The following is an 18,670-nucleotide window of genomic DNA, read 5'->3' as shown; positions in this document are numbered from 1 at the left end:
CATCCTTCTTAGCAGTCACGTCGAACACTCTTCTGTACCTTACTTTGTCGAGGCAGCTCGCAGCGCGAAGTACCCGACTGTATAGGGCATTACTTAGGCATCGCCTAAGCCATTTTCATGTAAGCTCAGACAGACCTGTGAGCCAACCGATATGTAATTGACGCTTCAATCGAGTTTGGTTACACTGGTTTAGATTTTACAATTTACCACTAGATTTTATATCGTTGAAACCCCCTAATCTGACTTCCTGACTACGACTGGGCTTCTAAAGAATTGTCGGCAACTTGTGGCAACAATCGATCGAGACTAAGTATTCGAGAAGAATGTTTCTTTCGTCAGACTATCGGAAAGAGTAGTTACAACGGACAAGGCATGCTTAAATGAGATATCCGAATGATAAAACAGCTCTTTCCTCGAATCAGTTTTTTCACTGTCACCTACATCAGTCTTTGAGTCAGAGGCCTACATGCAGATACTCGTATCTTTTAATTGAAAAGATGACACAGGTTTACAATCTGGGTCATGTGGACCTGAGGACAGCAAGCAAACGAATCTACAGGAATCCATTCAAGTCGAGAAACAAACAAAACGAATACAAATAAGGAAAGGTAAAAAACAACGGAAAATAGAACAACCAAATTGCACTAAATTCCGTATGTGTTATTAGGAATAGTCGCCTGGACGATCTCATTTCCTCCAAACCGTTATTCATTGGAAAACAGAAGCGACCTTTCTTCGATCTTTCCCACGTTCTTGGTTCCAAGTGACGGAGCCTCCACAGCATCCTGAGCAAATAAGACTGTTTCGCATTTGCCGTTGCTCATATGGACCCTTACGACTTTCGTTTGTCCTTCTGGCTGCGGGTTATCAAAGAAAAAAAGAATCACCGACGAGGAACCAAGAAGCGTGTTTATGTATCTTCCTCAAATCCTGTTTCTTTATTTTACGGCCAAGAGCGTTCCAGTAGTTTTCAAAGCGACAGGGAAGCGAACGAGTGATGCAGAAGAGGTGATTTTCTGAATTTTTTAGGGAACGGTATCAAAGGGAATCTATTTCAGCTATCGCATGCAGTGATTCCAAGTTCAGTCCAAACTAAATACACCTCAAAGAAACATACTTAGGCTCCAGGCACACTTGAACGTTTTCCAACGTGTCCTTTTTGTCTCCAACTAAGTGAAGCAAACTATTTTTATCCACAATAGCGCTTTCTTTTTTCTCTGAATTGTTCACACTACTTCGTTCTCATTGAAAAAAAAAAAGAAGAAGAATGTTTACCTTTTTACCACGTTTACAGCGCATGTACCACCAAAGCCCCAAAACACCATTGATGATCACAGTTATTACAACACAAGATGCAGCAACTGCTATCGCAATCTGAACGGTTGAGCTTTGTTGCAGTCTTGAATGTGTACTTGCTGTAAGATACGATTCAAGACGAAAAATCAAACAAAGCTAGAAACTACGTGGCCTACAACCTTCATCGCAGGGATTTCAAATGTTTAAAAAAAAGAAAACAGGCCCATGTGGAATCCAATTCGGTAGGCGATCAATTAATGATAACCAATACAACTTCCGGGAAAAAAAAAAATGTGTTCAGATCATTGAAAGAGGGGTTGTAATTTCAGCCTTTTAAACATTACAGTTTTAGACAAATACACTGAAAACCTCTAGAAACAGCTTTCTATATTTTGGTAAATTCCCTGCTCTGGATGGTATGCCTACTTTAATCAATTCTGTGTTCCGCGGATTAATTTTATTAAACGTAATGTGAGTGGGTGATGGACTTTTCGATCTTGAGTGTCCGATTTCAACCAACTGTGGGCTCACAATACTACAGAATCGTGAAAGCCAAGGCAGTCCATCCACCAATCTTATTTAAGGAAACGACTTGTGTAACCAGGACAGTTTCGGGTGTCACCTGAGTCACACTTGAACGTTCTATTTTAAGTTCGTGTTTGATCATAATTCAAGAATCTAAGTAATAATTTTTCCCGTAATTGAAGACAGCAGGAAGATGTGGGAAGAACGACTTAACAGGGCATTGTAGAGCAAAAAGACCTTGTGTTTAGAGGTTGGACTCGTATTTGAGTCGCAGGAGTTGGACAGCGTAAGTCAGTTATTTTTTAGGGATTTTTTCGTTTTCCATTCTCGTCTGTTCGGTCATTATGTTTATGTAGAACTTAATTTTTTTTAAAATCCTTAGTTCTTTTCCACTGCGTGTCAAGTGATTACGTGTGATTTCAAGAAATCTGAAGTAACTGTCTAAGCGTGACATTTTGGTTTAAACGGTGTTCCCTAGATTGCCCTTCAATCGCAGTCGAGAACGCGACATAGGGTGGGAAATCTTATTATGAAAACTAATTTCGACTTAAACGCATGAAGAATATCGAGGCGAGGCAATCCAAACGTGTAATCAAGTTATAAATCAGTAGGTAATCTAACAAAACTGAAAAAAGTTTCAAATTGTTTACGCACTGTGTTTTGAGTGCAAATTTATGCGTTTAATTATACGGCCTGCATTTCAACATGAATTGTTCCCTTGATTTGATAACTTGCCTTCCTTTAAGTGTAAAAAAGCCACATTTGACGTCTTCTCTCCTGCACTGTTATTTACAAAGCATTGATATGTGCCTGCATCTTCCTTCTTCGCTTCTTTTATCAGGAGCATGCTACGGTATTTTGTGTCACTTGAAACAAGAATGGTTTTGAACCTTGGATTAGTTTTTGTAACATTTGGATCATTGTTCTTAATCCATGTAATGTTTGGCTTGGGAAGACCAGTGGCAGTGCAGCTGAAAACTAAGTCGGAACCAACAGAATAAGTTTGACTTCTTGGATGTTCGACTATCTCCGGCTTTCCTGAAATTAAAAGAGAAGAAAAAAGTAAAAATATTATCGGAAAGGTAAGAAAAAATGAATACTAAGTTGAGAGGATATTTCCGAAGGGTAATTAAGGTAAGAAGAGTTAATGTGACCCCGTTCTTTTAAATGTACTCATCATAATTCTTGTTTCCATGAGAATATAGTAGCATTAACCACTAATTATTATATAGCTGGTAGCGCCCGTAGGCAAAATGAAGCGAATCCAGTGCTCTGATTTGCTACCTGAGCGGGCAAGGTGGGGCCATCTTGCCCACTTGGGACTGCCCGCGCAAGAGAAAAACTGCGAGGTGCAGACTTTCAAAGTTCGTAACTTTTAAACAATGTCGGCAACGAAGTCGCAAAAAGCGACAAAGGACAGTCAAAACAAACCGAGCTTCTTAGGTCTGCTGTGCTAATAACACAGTTGGTTTTCTTTCTCAGCTCTCGAAATAAACAAGTCATTTTTTATTCTTATTAAAGCGAAATATTTTTGCTATATAATAAATGCTTTACGTATGATGCACGATCCTTCGCAGTAGATAGCGCTATTTGTGCAATAGCGAAAATCAGACCTGAAAAAAATCAGGCCTGTACGGGATTCGAACCACTGACCTCAGCGATACTAGTGCAGCGCTCTACCAATTGAGCTAACACGCCAACCGGGAGCAGGCCGTTAAGTTGATTCGTAATAAACCCGTGATGATAAATCAGATACAAGGAACATATGAAGTTCATATATTTTGAACTGCGGTATTAAATACGTATGATGCACGATCTGTACAGGCCTGATTTTTTTCAGGTCTGATTTTCGCTATTGCATAAATAGCGCTATCTACTGCGAAGGATCGTGCATCATACGTATTTAATACCGCAGTTCAAAATATATGAACTTCATATGTTCATTGTATCTAATAAATGCTTTATTCACCAGGCTTGTTCGGTTAAGATGGCTGGATATTAGCGTCGTTCTTTTTTTGCGTTTTTATGGACCTCCACTTCGTCCTGGTCCATAAAAATGCAAAAGGAACTCACGATCGGCCAACATCCAGCCATGTTGAACTCACGTTTGGTCAGTAAAGCGTGTAGAATGAGCCAAATGAAATCGCTTTTCTAAAAATCATGCCCTTCTCTTTGGGATTTTTTCAAATAGTTTTCTTTGTCCTGTATTAATATTTATGAATGAAGTTAGCCTCAAGGCACAAACTGAAGCGAGTATCTACTTTCATTTATTACATAAATCTAACCTAAATTCCTTGGGATTAGGAAAACCACTCCTGATTCTTTTCTAACGACGCCATTGCTTGCAATGCACTGATATTTTCCATAATCTTCTTTCTTTACTCTTGTTAATAAGATCAGGCTGCGAATTTTGTTGCCGTCCTGAACGACACTTGCTCTGGGGTTCGACTGTAAAGAATATGAAGCATTGTCCTTTATCCACTGAATGGTTGGCCTGGGAAGACCCTTAACAGTGCAGCTAAATGTAGCATTGGAACCAATCGAGACACTTTGGTTCTTTGGACCTTCAACAATCTCGAGTATTTGGGCATCTGCAAATTAATACCGATGCAATTATTTCCTTGCATTTGGCGCTGGGAATTGTCTTTTTGCGACCGTTCTTTAGGATGTCGGGAGCCTAAACCGCCACCCGGTTAGCTCAATGGATAGAGCGCTGGACTGTTGTGCGGGAGGTCGAGGGTTCGAGCTCCGGCCGGACCAACACTCAGGGTCTTAAATAATTGAGAAGAATTTGCTGCCTTTCTATAACATCAAGAAATGGTTAGATATTCTAGTCTTCTCGGATAGGGATGAATAAATGGAGGTCCCGTCTCCTGCAGGGTTGGGGTAGGAGACGTTAATTTCCCTCACACGAGATTACTGTGTGATGGATGTCCTCCCCTGGGTGGGATGGGTGGGTTTACAGAGGGCCATGTGTTAGAAAACTCTTTACTAGGTTAATCATGTATTTACCCTCTTGAAATAAAGAACATTGTATTGTATAAACCCCGTGTGACATCTAAAAGAACCAGTTCCTAGGAGACCACTCTTCATGTGGAATCTTGATGACGAGAAGACTGAGGAAGAGCAGGAACCTGGTAAAACTAAAATGAAAACTAGAAAATTCTAACCGGGAGGTAACAACAATTGACAGAAAAGGCCGCTTACTTTCTCTTCAGTTGGCACTTTTATTAATAAGAGAATTAACGATTAAAGTACGGCAAGTTGTTTATCTCGAAGCGCTCATCCAAAATAGCAAGCTTCCGTGGCCTACTTAGGGACACCATTAATTGAGGTGCTGTTTAGCACGTAAATGAAAGACTTCTTTGGTTTTCAACTTGAAGGTGATAAGGAAAGCAAATCCTAGTACATGTGCATGTCTCACCTGAACCTTTCGGAGTTAAGGAAGCCGGCAGTGACACAGCTTTACCAACGCTGTTTTTCGCCTCACATTGATATTTGCCAAAATCTTCCTTCTTCATCCCGGTAATTAACAACTGGCTTTGTATGCTTTTGTCGCCCAGTAAATTGTTAATGAGCTTCACCCTTGGGTTGGATTTTAAGGCAAATGAATCATTGTCCTTGATCCATGAGATGCTTGGATTAGGAAGACCGGTGGCATTGCAGTTGAAAGTTACATTGGCCCCTATAGCAGCACTTTGGTTTCGAGGAACTTCCACTAATTCTGGCGCATTGCCTGAAGAAAAAATGTACATTACGATAAGCATCCCCTGTTATTATCAAGATAATCTAGTTTGAAGCTAATTCAATCGCAATAAGAGAATGACAGTGGAAGAAGAATAGATTTTAACCATCACACTTTTGTGCCACACAAGAAAGATGAATTGAATAGGCGGGTGCTCAGAGGGAACTATTTCAGGGCCATTCTCCCCTGCATGAGTGTGCGTCCGTGTTTTTTTTTTTTTTTTAAACATTACCATTAGTTTATTTTGTATCACAGTGATAGTTTATTTTGTATAACGAAATAATTCTTCTCGCACCTACCGAAGAATATGTGGGTATTTTTTTTTCTGCTACAGACTCTCATCGTTTTGCTAAGAATCAGTTCATCATAACAGTTAATAGCATACTGCATCATTCCAAGTCAATTAAATTGCTCCTGATCAAAATTTAATTGTTATCTGCGTGAAAAATTTGTTTGTAGTGCATTTCGATTCCTTTTAACCAATTGCCACATAACACTTTGCGAAATTTTCTTTTAGCAGTGAATCGTATATTGGACTTGCCTGTTGTAACGAAGTATCCAGAAATAGAGAGAAAAATCTAGAACATTGAATTACCACATCACTATTTTATAAGCTGTGCTAGAAACTTCTTTTTCCGCAACATTCTGTTGATTTATTTTAAGGATATCTCGCCATAGGCATCTAGAACGTTCTTACTGCTAAAAATTGTGTTTTAAGAAATAGGTATGACTCAATCGACTACTATGTATAATGCTCCAGAACGTAAGACTTAGTTGAGGTTTTCAGAAGTTTAAGATACCACTGTCAAGTTATGTCGCAGACCAATAAAGTGTTTTAAGTGGAAAACAAGAGTTTTCTCTTGGCTTCGTGACACCCATCCATACATTTCAGGAGTTTCTTAGATGTTGATTATTTAAGGCTACTAATTCCTGAGTTTTGCCAAAGAAACTCGTAATAATATGTTATCGTAGCGAAACCCAGCACACGGCACCCACCTTTGCAACAAAGAATATAGGATGTCTATTGTCATATAAAGGTATGATAAACCTGGTTTGCTTACCTTGGATCTCTATTTCAAATGGTTTCCTTGTGCAGTGTTTTAGGTAACCATTGCCCGCTTGGCAAGTGTAACGGCCAAATTTGTCAACTGTCAAATCTTTAAGCACTAATGAGCAGCTTAATTTAAGTTTATGAGCATGTATGTTTGAGGGCTGTTGGCATTTTGCTCCAACTTGTCTACCCTGTGGATCGTACCACTCGACATAATCGACCCATCTATCCATATACCCTGAGTCTATCCTTCTGGGCTCAGCTGTACAAGTCAGGGTTAAAGAGGCACCAATGGGTAAACTGTTGTTCTCTGAACTTGAAGAGATGTCGACAACGGGTCGAACTGTGCAGGAGAGAAAACTCGTGGGTTCAAAAAGAAATTATGAATAAATGAATAGATGGATTTAGATTAAAACAGTTAGGTGTAAAAAGATAGAGATACTCTTCAAACCACGATGTTTCACCACTTACTTTTTAAGTTGGAATTACATGTTTCGCCTCTGACAAAGGGAAGACTCCACAAAACGCCCATAGGAGTCAATAGTAATATGCACTTTGCCACCTCTCCTAACCAAGAGTCGCGCATCATCATGGAATGTAAACTTGAAAATTATGTTTTGATGCTTCCTAAAGCCTGTTTAATGGGATTGCCTATTGGAAAAAACCGGAATGAAAATCAGCATAGAAAAAGTTTCACCTGAACGTAAAGGATCTGACACCCTAAGAAAATGTTTTCTTTAAATCTATCTCAAGGCTTACCAAAAGGAATTTGTATAGAACTACGGATGATAAGGACTTTCAATGAATTCAATAATCTGTTACAAAGAGATATGTCAGTTGTTTGCAAAGCAGGCGTAGTTTTGGCGCGCGAATGCTCAGTATTATTTAAGTGAAAATTGTAGCCGTCATCTTTGATTTTTACAGCAGCGGAAGGCTGAGAAGAGAAAGAAATTTGTACCAAGGGGTAAGCACAGTCAAAAAGCAGTACAAACAAAGGAGAGGGTGGGCAGTTACCTTCCCCCCCCCCCCCTTCCCCTCTCCAAAACGTCAACTATACTAGATGGCCGCTTGAAGACATACATGTCCAATATACCCAAACCTTTGCGATTCGTCTACGGTCGTTCACGAATCGTCACACCGGATGTCAAATCGAGCATTAACATACCGGAAGTCAAGAGGCGTGAGCAATATGTGAGATTGCCATGGTATGCCGGAAGTCGAATCGTCCGTTAACGCACCGGAAGTGGGACGTGAGAAACGAGTGAAGATAAGTGGCATGGTACGACAACATAACAACATGAACCTTCCACGTTCTTAAAGCGTGAAACGACAAGACGTCTATCGTCAGAGTATCATAAACTATATAGTGTAACAAATGTTGACGATTCGACTCGAATCGAACGACTCCTCACAGTAAATGACGACCCGTCATACCGGATGCCGATTTGCAGAAGACGAGATGGATCTCCCATGTTCTTAAAGCGTGAAGCGACCGAAGTCTATTGTCACAATTTTCTAAACCCTACAGTGTAGAAAATTTTGACGCTTCGACACAATTTGACTCGAATCGAACGAGTCGTCACAGCAAATGACGACCCGTCATACCGGATGTCGATTTACAGAAGAAGGCAACATTCAGTTGAGCGTTGAAGATTAGCACAGGTCGACTAGACGCGTTATTAGCGAAATCGATGTCGATTCGCGAAAAAAAAGACCCCTTCACTTCCTTACATTACATAGAGCGTTAAATTGGGGTATTCAATTAATTCGAATCTACACGGGCCGACTCCACTCGTTTTTTCTTTGAGTTGGAAATCTATTCGCAGAAGAACACAATACACCGTTAAGCTTTGATGATTCACGAGTATGAACCACCCGATTTGCACAGGTAGAATGGAGTCGTCAGCAGGAAACTTGACCAGTCTCATTCGAAGTCGAGATAAATGCACATGAACTTTACCTGTTCGACCTAGGAACTACTATGGGCCCGCGCCACCACGTGGCCGCAAATCGACTTCCGGTTTGACGAATCGTCAACTGCCTTTGACGATTCGCAGCGGTTGGGTGTATTGGACAACCCTAGCTCGTCGAGGAAACGATCGCAATCGCTCTAATAAGACGCCTGCACCTCATGCTTATCTATTACTAGCACCCAAACCCTCGATCAAGTCGAAGACAACTGAATATCGAAAATACTTTGTGGTTGAGTATTGAACGATTGAGACGAAAATGTTTTTTCTTTGAGAAGGATGTTACCCTTTACCCTTATTAACACGTTGTTAGCTGTTATGACTTGATATGGCTTAAGGTTTTTCAAAGTCTCATTCTTGTATAAATTCCAAAGTCTCTTGAGGTTTAGCCGGCTCACAAGGAGTGTCCTGATTTCGGAAGTTTTTTAACCATTTCGTAAAGAAATGAGATGAGAGATGTTGGAGCGAACTCGATTTATTTGATCGGATGAACAAGTTGAGGTGAGAGCGAACTTGCAGGGAGTGAGGTTGCACTTCTTTTTTGTTGTTTTTCGTAATTTTTTTTTTTTTTTGAAAATTGACTTTGATGAAATTGGGCGACCGTACCAGGTAGCGATTGAATTTGTATCCAGTAGCCTAACGTTAAATCAGTTTACAGTTAAAGGAATTATAAATAAAGCGAAAGAAATGCAAATTTTTTATCGCTTGAAATAATAGCTCACATCAGTTTTACACGTTCATTTTGGTTCTATAATAACCTTTATAAATATTCTTTCTGACTTTCCATCCCTATTTTGAAATCTGACAAAATTTCAGTCCCGGTTTTGTTTTCGAACACTCGATCTCTATAAGTAACATCTTAAGTTATAATTTAGAGTAAAAGGTCATTTGAGAAGAAAAAAAATATACTTTTTTGACTGCCTATATATCAAGAAAATATAAACTGTTTATATCCTCTTGCTATATATCCAAGAAATTTAGAAGAACACAAGAGCATATTGTGACATCGTGTGATAAAGAATGAATCTGCCTCCACTCTACGTGTGACGTATAGAAAAGTGTACTCTGAAGGGTGAAGGAACTTTAAGGTGGATATGTAAAAGCCATCTTCAGCTCGAACAAAAAGTCCAACTAGTCGGGATTCAATAGTTAGCAAAAAGTGAAAAAGAATTAAAAAAGGGAAAAAACATTGTCTTACTTTGCAATTGGTGCCAGCTCGTTCAAAAATGCAATAAAGCAGCCATAGTCGAAGCTATAGCATGCGTGTAAGCTGGACAATCTACCGCAGGGTACTACACGTTTGTTGCGAATCGCCTTTATATTTCAAAGCTACGTGGGCAATGCCACCTACGCGTATCTATCTTTTTCGATTACGTGTTATATTGAAAAGCAACCTATTTTGAACAGGCGTGAAAGGAAATTTAAAACTTCCTTAGATTTCAAGCCTCCGAAAGAGTGAAGACGTTTTTCCGTCTGGTTCTAACTTAACCTCAACAAATATTAATCACTTTCTGGCCGACGCACAAGAGTAATGGCACGCATTAGGGGATATTAATATTGCCGATGAAGGGGCCATTCTTAGCTTCTAAAGTCATTTTCTTCATGTTAAATGAACCAGCCACTCTCTATTTCTGTTGTCCTGTTGTGCTGTTAGGCCACTCTTTTGATTTTACGCGTGATCTACACTGACTGCTTTAAGCATCACCAGCTCCAGTGAAAATGTACAGGAAGTGACATTTCGCTGTTTTGTGCATTAACCCACTACTTTACGCCTTATTCCTTTTAAAAAGGTTCCTCTGGACAGATTTAAACACAAACTTTATCCCTACTGTCATGTCAACCGTGAATTGAAGACGATGTATTAGGTGCGCTTTTAAAACCGGATAAATTTTAAAATTTTGGCTGAGCGTTTTAGCGTTGACAAAAAAAGCGAAGAGGAAGCTTTTCAAACACACTGACACATTTGCATAAGACGTTTTCCTGAAGGGAAGGCAAATTTTTATTTAACTAAATAGGCCGTTGCTATGCTCATACAATGTTGGCATCTTCAACCATGGCAATTTGGACAAACAACATATTATGTGCCAGTTATCAATCAATCAATTTTAACGTTTGTCAATCTGAAGCTGCCATCAATATACCAATCCCCTCGTGAATTATTCAAAATATATCAGGCAAAATTAGCGAAGCACAATTCAAAAAAAGAAAACTAGGAAAGCTGGCGTTTGCCAGAGCTTGTCCAAACGTTATTGTGTTGATCTAAGATCTGGAAAGATTTTATGCGAATTTGTCACCGTGATCACCAATAGCAGTAAATTTAGAAAATTATAAAATTGAAAAAAAAAAAAGTGTAGTAACTTCTTTTAGCAGTGCTTGATTATAAATGTAATCTTTTCTACCTGGGGTTTATCTACTTGGTATACCTGGACAAGGTTGTAAAGTAAATGTCTTTATGTAATTTCAGTATACGAAAAGGTTTATCTTGCCATTTCCTTTTCGCCATCGATGCTTGCATGGAGCAGTGATTAAGAATATTACGTTTTACAGTTAAAGATATATAAATATTTTTGGTAAGTAGCCGAATCACGATGAATTTTGTTTCTAGAAGTGATGACTGTAGCAGACTTGAAAACAGAGATTCAAGTAATATCTGTGACAAAGGACTTTTAGAAAGGGGGCAATTTCATTTCTCTTTTCGCGAAAGATCGAAAAGTAGATTCGCAAGGGAGACAAGACGTAGACTCTCCCTTTCAAAATCTTTGTTGCAGCAATAAAACGGAAAGTGACAGCAGCAATATTTGGACCGCGAATTAGTAAGTGCTACCAACGCTGGCATGTGACAGGTGATAAAACATTAGTCGATTTCAACGTTGTGCGACAGAGAGAAAATAAGAAAGCAATAAATTGAGATAAGAAAACAACGAAAGTTATAGGGAAAAAATCGATATTGTACTCCAATTTGACCACTGAAAGAAAGCACAATTATAATTATACATGACAAATTTAACAAAAAATAATGTTAAGGACAGGACTGCGCGTTGGAAATTCAAGCTGACAGGGTTATCATAACAACTAGAAAAGAATATAAAAGACATTTATAATCTTACTTTGTTGACGACGAGTTGGAAAGAATAGTCAATGAACCATAAATTAGCGGCAGCCTTCAGATGATTCTGCTACAACTTTTTAGATATCTTATATATACTTATACCTAATAATATCTTATCACATACCTCCAAACATTCTGGAAGCATAAAAAACAACTGTTTATCAATGAGAACTAAAAACAAAACAGACACCTTTGACGTAAATAGACAAAGCGGGCCACTGTTTGACCTACACCTACTTAAAAACAATGTAATTATCGCACTTCGTGAATTACATCTGAGCTAAAGAATTTCCTTATGACAGTTTTTCACCTTGTTCCAGCAAAGTCTTTTCAATTCCTAAATTTCTCTTTTTGCCACTGTTGATTATATTGATATTGATAAAGAAGTGTAACGGAAACTGGACTGTCTCATCGATTTATGAAATGTTATTCTTAAAGAAGAAAAGGCCATGCTTGAATACACAATCAGAGTCCATACGCCCAAAACTATTTATTTAAATTTTATTTAAATTTTCACTTTTTGCATGCATACTTTACGCTTTATCGCCTTGCACGGTGTATTTTAACTTGTCAAAATTTTATTCTCTTTTCACTTGAAAATGATGACATGGCGTCATCGAAACGTAGTGTAAAACTTCTTTCGTTAATTTTTATCATTAGATATTGAAGATGTACGGAAATTATCAACCAAGATCGCTGTGCGACTCAGAAAAAAACACCTTTCCAACTCACTTTACATAGATTAAGACGCGTTTTAAGAAAAGAAGTTCCGTTGAAAACATCGACTCGAAGATTCTAAATGACGTAATGAGGAAAAGGAGGGGGTCATTTTCTATTTGCGTTTCTAAAATAAGAACGCGCGAATAGGTATTACACGATCTGCTGTTACACTTTTCGCTAGAACTATCTTAACATCTCTGGAACCGTCCGTTCTTGAAAACTCTGTGAATAAAAAGTTTCGTAGGAAATTTGAGCCTTCACATGCGCGTTCGGTTAAGTTCACATGGCTTTAATAGCAATCTTCCAGACAACAGAAGTTTTTAAAAATCCTAAACTTTCCATATTTATTTGTGACTACAATGTTTGCTTGGAATAGCATTCCGCGATTTCCGTTTCAAAATCGACTTTCGTGTCAATGATGCTGTTTACCAGAAGTTACTATTTTTAATAAATTGAGACCTATTGCGAATAGAGATTTGTAGAAATTTAAATTATAACTTCAGTAATGAGCTATACTTAAGGCCTGGCTTAACTAGGAAGCTTTGTTGCGGAAACATTGTTGCGGAGGCAAATGTTTTCCAGTTACCCGCGCGGGAAACACATGTCGCGGAAACAGATTTTGCTGCTCGGAAACAAAAATTGTTTTTTTCCTGCAGAAAAAAACATTTTTGTTTCCCGGACACAAATTTTGCGTCCGAAACATGTTTCCCAGTTTAGCCACGATGAAAACAATGTTGATTAATTTCCAATGCCGCTCGCACATTGAAAAATGTTTCATAGCAACGGCAAGCAGACAACAATTAAAATGGCTGACCGCGAACAAATTCAAGCAGGTCACGCTCAAAGAAAGGGAAAGGGAAGGGAAAGGAATTGAAAAGATGAAGAAATTTAAATGCTAATTACGCTGTATGAGAAAAGGCCTTGTCTCTGGGACGTGGGTCATAAGGACTACATGAACGGGGACAGTAAGGAGGTGGCGTATTCGCAAATCGATCTACTGATGACAGAAAAATATGACATGAGCCGGGATGATAGCAAGAGCAAGTGGAAAATTATCAGGTCACAATTTATGAGGGAACAGGCCCAGGAAAGAAAAAAGAGGTCCGGTCAACAAACAAACGATGTGTACCACTCCTCTTGGAAGTGGTACAAGATGCTGAAGCTCCTTATTGTTGTGCAGAATGCCACAAAGGGCTTTGATACAATGAAAATGTGAACATCCTTTGATCCCCAGACTTTCTCGAAGTCAGTTTATTCATGCACGCATGCGTAGCTCATTTGTTTTCCGAAACAATGTTTCCTCGTTTAAGCACTGGGGCAGCAAAACATTTTGTTTGCTTCCCGCTAATTTAGCCACCCCGAGAAACATAACAGGAAACAATGTATCCGCAACAAAGTTTCCTAGTTAAGCCAGGCCCTTAGGATGTATTAAAGTTCACACAGCAAGCAGGTGGACAATCAGACATGGTTTGATGCTACTCTGGTTTAAAGATTTAATAAATGTAACCGGGGAAATAACAATTCATAAACTCAAAGTTTCGACACTCCAAAAAACGTGATTCAAATAATCATTAAGCAAAGTGTAAAAAATCAAATGAAAGAAAAGAGTATAAAAAGGGCGTTTCAAAACGAACAGAGAGTATTCATATCATTTAAAGCCCTTTGTTATATCTTATCAATCAGTTAGAAACATGTCTCGGCTTAAGCGATTGCAGCCGCGCTAATGACACGCAAATCGCCATGTAAATTCATCTACCAACTTTTATTTAACCTTATTTTAAATTACGTTACTTGTTAGCTTATGTGTTTTAATCTAACAACACAGCGCAATATGGATGGAGAGAGAGCGGACGGGTGAGGAGGAAAAGTTTTCGGCGACGTCCGACTCCAGAAATGGGTGAAATATCTATATATATATAACAGCTTTATTGTAATCGTAATCGTAACTCACTTTATATTACATTACATTGCAATTGGGTTATAGAGGGAGGAACTTAATCCCCATATTAACTATCCTTGGGTTTCACCCACGTGACCAAGACCTTAGCAACGGTTAATATCCGCCATCTTGGTGTCCCTCGAGCGTAAACAAACCGTATCTAACGAAGAGTTCATGTGAGAAAGAAGGGATGGTTTTAAACATTATTGTTGGCTGTTCGAGCAAAAGTGGAAAGCATAAAGACTAAGGATTTTTTCGTATAATAATTTAATAATTTTATTATCTCTATAGCGCAAAATTCATTATATATATGATCTAATGCGCTATACCTAAGATCATCACAAATCAAGGGGAAGAACAGGAGGAACTAGAAGTTGTTGTATTGTTCGAGGCTTGCGGCTGTTGTAGATCCTCGATTTTTTGGTCGAGCTTTTCTTTGAGCTTCTTAGCCGATGAGAAATCGATGTCTTTAGCCCTCGCATACGGCACTTCATTGACCTATGTCGGCAAAATCCATGAGCATTTTACCTGAGTGCAAGTAAGCTTGGGGTGTCACGAAAACTCACACCCCGAAAACTCAGACCTCAGACCTCAGACCCCGAAAACTCAGACTCCTCGAAAATTCAAGAGATAAACTCGACTCATGATCACTCCTGGTAATCCCTCGTGTATTTTGACCTTTTGGGTCTTGATCCAACTGAAGCAGCAAAAGCAAGGCCGCAAGTTGCACGTTTCGCAAAATCGTCCGATGGTTGAGTATCAAAACATTTTAGAGTGACACAAGACTTCATTTAGCTTAGATTTACCTCCATTTTTCCCGTTAATTTTGAACTTTTCATTCACAGTTAACGGGATCAAATGCGCTCGCTCCAACATCAAAGTATTAAAATGTGGCGTGATTTTGACGAGCCGAAAGGGACGTTTGTTTACCTTTTTGTACTTCGTTGCACAGATCCTTGTTGTCGCTCTGTCAAAATTCTTAAATATTTCGCGATAATAATGGATGCAAACAGAGACTCGGCCCACCAGTCCCAAAACGAAGACAATTTTGCGACCCTTGGGCTAGAGTTCTTAAATGAGGCAGAAAGAGAAAAACAACGCGAAAGAAGACTCGGCATCAGCGCCGTCACGATTCGCTTCACTGAAGAATCACTCTTGATATTGTTGTCCGTCTTTCGCGTCGGATTTGTTGCATTGTTCCACCGGTTATATTATAAAAAAAATTGGTTCATGCTTTAAGCTATGCACTATCGAATTATGGAGCACTTCGAAAGCTTGGAGAACACTTCGAGGGACCTGAGTTTTCGGTGTCTGAGTTTTCGTGACACCCAGCGAGCTTGCCATGAATTCTAGTAGTTCCCTCAAACATAAATAAAACATGTGAAGGTGTAGTCTGATCGTCCGGGTGAGTGTAGTCCTGAGAAGGACTGTTGTCGGTGGCAGTGACTGACGTTTCGACAACCTGTGCGGAAGTCATCATCAGAGTCAAGTGACTCTGATGATGACACTTGACTCTGATGATGACTTCCGCACAGGTTGTCGAAACGTCAGTCACTGCCACCGACAACAGTCCTTCTCAGGACTACACTCACCCGGACGATCAGACTACACCTTCACATGTTACCCCCGGGTTCAAACCATTTACTGCACAATAAATAAAACACTTGCGATATGTGAGCATGACTCAGCCAGTCCAGCTTTGCATCCCAAGCAATGGGCTGACAAAATAGTCCCATCGTTTTCGGAAATGACCCAAATGTTCACTAAAGGATCATTCATATGCTGTGAATGCCAAACTCGTGCTCTCACGGCATACTTGCCGGCGATTACTTTGCCTACAACTGAGGTTACAAATCCCGACACCATTTGATTAAACGCCTCTAGACTCTTGAACGCCTGGAACTGCTTCTTGGTGTAGAAGCTGGTCTCAAGAACGAGGTAACTCAGCAAGTCCGACGCTTCCACAGGAGGCAAGCATTTTGGACTGAACTTCTCGGCTGGTATGCTTGCAGGGTCAACCCCAATGACCGAGATCTTTTGCAAACATCTTTCCTCCCAACTCTCTAAGCTTTCGGCATACTCAGAGAGCACTGGGATACCTTAAGATGAATGCCGGATACTTTTATCGCTTTTTTCTGTCTGGATATTCATGTAGTTGGCGAAATAATACGGCGATAAGAGAGAGGGCTTCACTAGAGAAATCGACTAATTATTCATAAATTTGACACCCGAGGGACACCAACATGGCGGACACTAACTTCAGCAAAGCTTGTGACGTCACCTGAAACCCAACCATACCCCATATTATAATTGTAATAAATGACATATATCTGTACAAATACTTTAACAATACATGCATGCGTAAGAATTTTAAAAAATATGCTATAGATATATAAATCATATAAAATAGTCTTTTTGCAATGCTTTTTTAAAGCTATTTACAGATTCATGATCTACGACAGATGATGGTAGCTTATTCCAACAATCAATACATCTGTTCCAGAAAGAATATTGTTTACATCCGTGCGAAAAAAAGGCTTGTAAAGTTTATGAGTGGGAGTTTCTAGATTTCCTATTACTGAAAGACATAGTATCATTAATGTTCCAGCAGAATATCCCTTTATAAACTTGAAAAGCTGGACTAAGCCCAGGAGTTCTCTACGATGAGCAGGTGTTGGAAGATCGAGGAATTTTACACGATCTTCGTATGGAGTGTCTTTGCCAGCGATCCATCTTGTAATATTTCTTTGAACCCGTTCAAGTTTATCGATCAAATATATTTGGTGGGGGTTCCACACGTGCACTTGACAAGCATACTCAAGTATTGGTCGAATCATAACTTTGTAGCCCTTGAGTAAAGCCTCATGGCGTGACCAAAGGGTTCGTTTCAGTAAACCTAGCAATCTCTTTGATCTTGCCACAATAGAGAGAATGTGACACGATCAAATTGGCACGGATATAGTACAAAACCCTGCAAAGTATCTTGAAAGGATCACAACATGTGTCGAGTTATGATTGAAGATGGAAATTGTGACCTAGCGAAACTTGACTTCAATTCACAGACTGACTCCCCAACAATTCCATTTCTAATCAAGTGTTATGATTTACACTAATGCGTATGAGAAGGGTGAAAATCATTTCTTCTTTCAAGAAAAATTGATTAACAGCAGAATTATTTGGTTTTGTCAACTTATCATAAAAATTGGTCAACGTAAAGAGTTTTTTCAAGGAATGTTTCGAGCGTGAGCTCTTCATTAAAAGCGAAAAGAGGAATTGTGGGCTGTGTGTGGTTTCTCTGCAGAAAAAAGACGCTCCGCTATTAGTGATATGGGTTAGCTGCTACGGGCGGTGATTAAGAGTGCCGATTTTGAAATATCAAGTTTTGTTCTCGAATTCTATGGATTTCCACAGGAATACTCTTTGGAATTTATGGTAATATCTATATTTTTTGCTGCCGGAAATTTTCTCTTATCAGTAAATCAAAGATCAATATTTGAGTACTTAACTAGATACTGTTGAAAACGATCTGTTGGATGAAAATATTTCGGTCTTTTGTATATTTCATTTCGTTTCAACTCGCTATCCATTGGTTGATTAGTGCAATAGCATAGCGCTGAATGCCTGTTGTCCTCGAGACATTTACTTGCTGATTATAGATGTTACATTCTAGTCAAGGAAGAGGCTAGGAAACAAAGGCGTAAAGAGTAATGAAAGACATAAGTTCAAGAGTAATGAAAGACATAAGGGGATATTAATACTGCTGATGAAGGAGCATGGACAGTCTTGGCTACCAAAGTCATTTTCTCCATGTTTAACTAAAGCAGTCACACAAGGACAAATTTTAATGAGCCCAATTTTGCACTCTTTATCAAAATGCTCGTGACTCTTTGTTGGGAAACTCTCATCAATTCCCTGCTTACGGCTTTACGGAGGTGGAAGTCTTGACCAGACCAAATAAAGCGAATGACGAAGAGCTACCGCTCGCAACGTCAGCATACAGACATACATAACCGAACTAAAACCGAATTCATGCTAATAGGGTCGAGGCAGAGACTGAATAATCTCACAGCTTCACCAACAATTAGAATGAACAATACTCAAGTGAGCCAGGTTACAGCTACAAAATCGCTTGGTGTAATAATAGACGATAAACTCGATTGGCATAGTCACATCGAAAAACTAACGAAAAAGATCGCCTCTGGTATCGGGGCCCTAAAGCGAATTAGGCACCTGATCCCAGCATCAACCTTACATCTCATTTACTAAGCTTTAGTAAAACCTCACTTTGATTACTGTGACATTGTTTGGGGTAGCT

The 18,670-nt window shown here is 39.2% G+C and overlaps 1 protein-coding gene and 1 long non-coding RNA gene across 5 annotated transcripts in view; both read right to left on the bottom strand.

The window, feature by feature from the left end:
- Positions 1–467: 467 nt before the first annotated feature.
- Positions 468–1,557, bottom strand: LOC111340807 (uncharacterized). Its single transcript, XR_015991008.1, has 2 exons — positions 1,276–1,557; positions 468–857 (listed from the first exon to the last, which is right to left on the bottom strand). It is a non-coding gene; the product is annotated as an uncharacterized LOC111340807 (long non-coding RNA).
- A 111-nt stretch (positions 1,558–1,668) lies between these two features.
- Positions 1,669–18,670, bottom strand: part of LOC111319636 (peroxidasin-like) — a 42,323-nt gene continuing 25,321 nt past the window's right edge. The window contains exons 1-6 of one of the 4 annotated variants that reach the window (XM_088730953.1): positions 11,695–11,803; positions 7,089–7,268; positions 6,628–6,960; positions 5,246–5,557; positions 4,107–4,412; positions 1,669–2,859 (exon numbers count right to left, since the gene is read on the bottom strand). In XM_088730953.1, coding sequence (XP_088587079.1) covers positions 2,522–2,859; positions 4,107–4,412; positions 5,246–5,557; positions 6,628–6,960; positions 7,089–7,209 — 1,410 coding nt within the window. In that variant the 5' untranslated portion in view covers positions 7,210–7,268; positions 11,695–11,803 and the 3' untranslated portion in view covers positions 1,669–2,521. Of the gene's footprint in view, positions 2,860–4,106; positions 4,413–5,245; positions 5,558–6,627; positions 6,961–7,088; positions 7,269–9,785; positions 9,898–11,694; positions 11,804–18,670 lie in introns of those variants that run through there. The other 3 variants (XM_088730955.1, XM_088730957.1, XM_088730962.1) reach the window with 3 other exon arrangements.

This window comes from Stylophora pistillata, chromosome 1 (assembly GCF_964205215.1).
Source record: "Stylophora pistillata chromosome 1, jaStyPist1.2, whole genome shotgun sequence".
NCBI classification, from domain to species: Eukaryota; Metazoa; Cnidaria; class Anthozoa; order Scleractinia; family Pocilloporidae; genus Stylophora; species Stylophora pistillata.
The sequence above is the reverse complement of the archived record's forward strand: the minus strand, read 5'-3'. Positions and strand labels throughout refer to the sequence as shown.